Genomic DNA, 874 nt, shown 5'->3' on the forward strand with positions numbered 1-874 from the left:
AGTTTTTGTTCCTGAAAAACCAAAAGTCACAGCTGGAAAGTTCTGAAGGAGCTGAAGGTTTTGCTGTAGAAACAGCTGAAATGGCACAAAAACTGTGGAACGAGCTGCGTGCTGAAGATCCTGCAGAAGAAAAATGTATCTGGATGAGGAACAACTGCTTTAATCTCAGGAAAACAACCTGATTTGTTTTATTTCAGTCAGCAGACTGCCAACAACCTACAGGAGGACTCTGTCAAACTCAGAGACTGTGTTTCTGGTAAATCTGAATATTCATACATCCGTCTGATATGTGACGGCATCTGGAGCTTTAATGTGTCTGTGTCCCTCAGCCAGGAGGTCCACATTGCTCAACATGACCTCAGGAAGCCTGGAGGCGTTCGGAGGAGAAGCATCCAGAGCCGAACTGTAAGCAGCAGCCGTCACTTCCTGTTCATGCTTTTATTTTATAAACTGAACTGTCTCTTTTCTCCTCAGTGAAACGTCTGAGCTGGTTCACTGCATTGCCGATCTCCAGATGAGCATCCAGAAGCTCCAGGAGGAGGGCAAAAAGTTGAAGAAGGTGGTGGAGAGCATGGAGGAGAGCAACCAGAAGCTAGCAGAGGAGAACGAGCAGCTGCACAACCAGGCCAGGGTGTAAGATCCTCTCAGCTGACCGCAGAAAGCTCAGCGGACACGTGTTACAGCAGTTTGTTCATCCTGACTGTCCTGGCTCAGGAACCAGCAGCTGGCTCAGAAGGAGAAGATGCTGAAGGAGGAGGTGGAGGAGATGAAGGCAACTCTGACCTCCACAGAGGAAGGCAGAGCTCGCGCCTCCGCTCACAGCAGACACATGGTCAGTAAATAAATAAATAAATAAATATATATATATATATAT

At 47.3% G+C, this 874-nt stretch overlaps 1 protein-coding gene across 1 annotated transcript in view; it reads left to right on the plus strand.

Annotated features, from left to right (window-relative positions):
• Positions 1–874, plus strand: part of lrmp (lymphoid-restricted membrane protein) — a gene marked incomplete at its 5' end in the record, with an annotated part of 38,526 nt that overhangs the window by 2,641 nt on the left and 35,011 nt on the right. The window contains 4 exon segments of the mRNA XM_014033227.1: positions 198–256; positions 330–405; positions 475–633; positions 715–832. Coding sequence (XP_013888681.1) covers positions 198–256; positions 330–405; positions 475–633; positions 715–832 — 412 coding nt within the window.

The sequence above is a fragment of the Austrofundulus limnaeus genome, unplaced genomic scaffold, assembly GCF_001266775.1.
Source record: "Austrofundulus limnaeus strain Quisiro unplaced genomic scaffold, Austrofundulus_limnaeus-1.0 Scaffold1669, whole genome shotgun sequence".
NCBI lineage: Eukaryota > Metazoa > Chordata > Actinopteri > Cyprinodontiformes > Rivulidae > Austrofundulus > Austrofundulus limnaeus.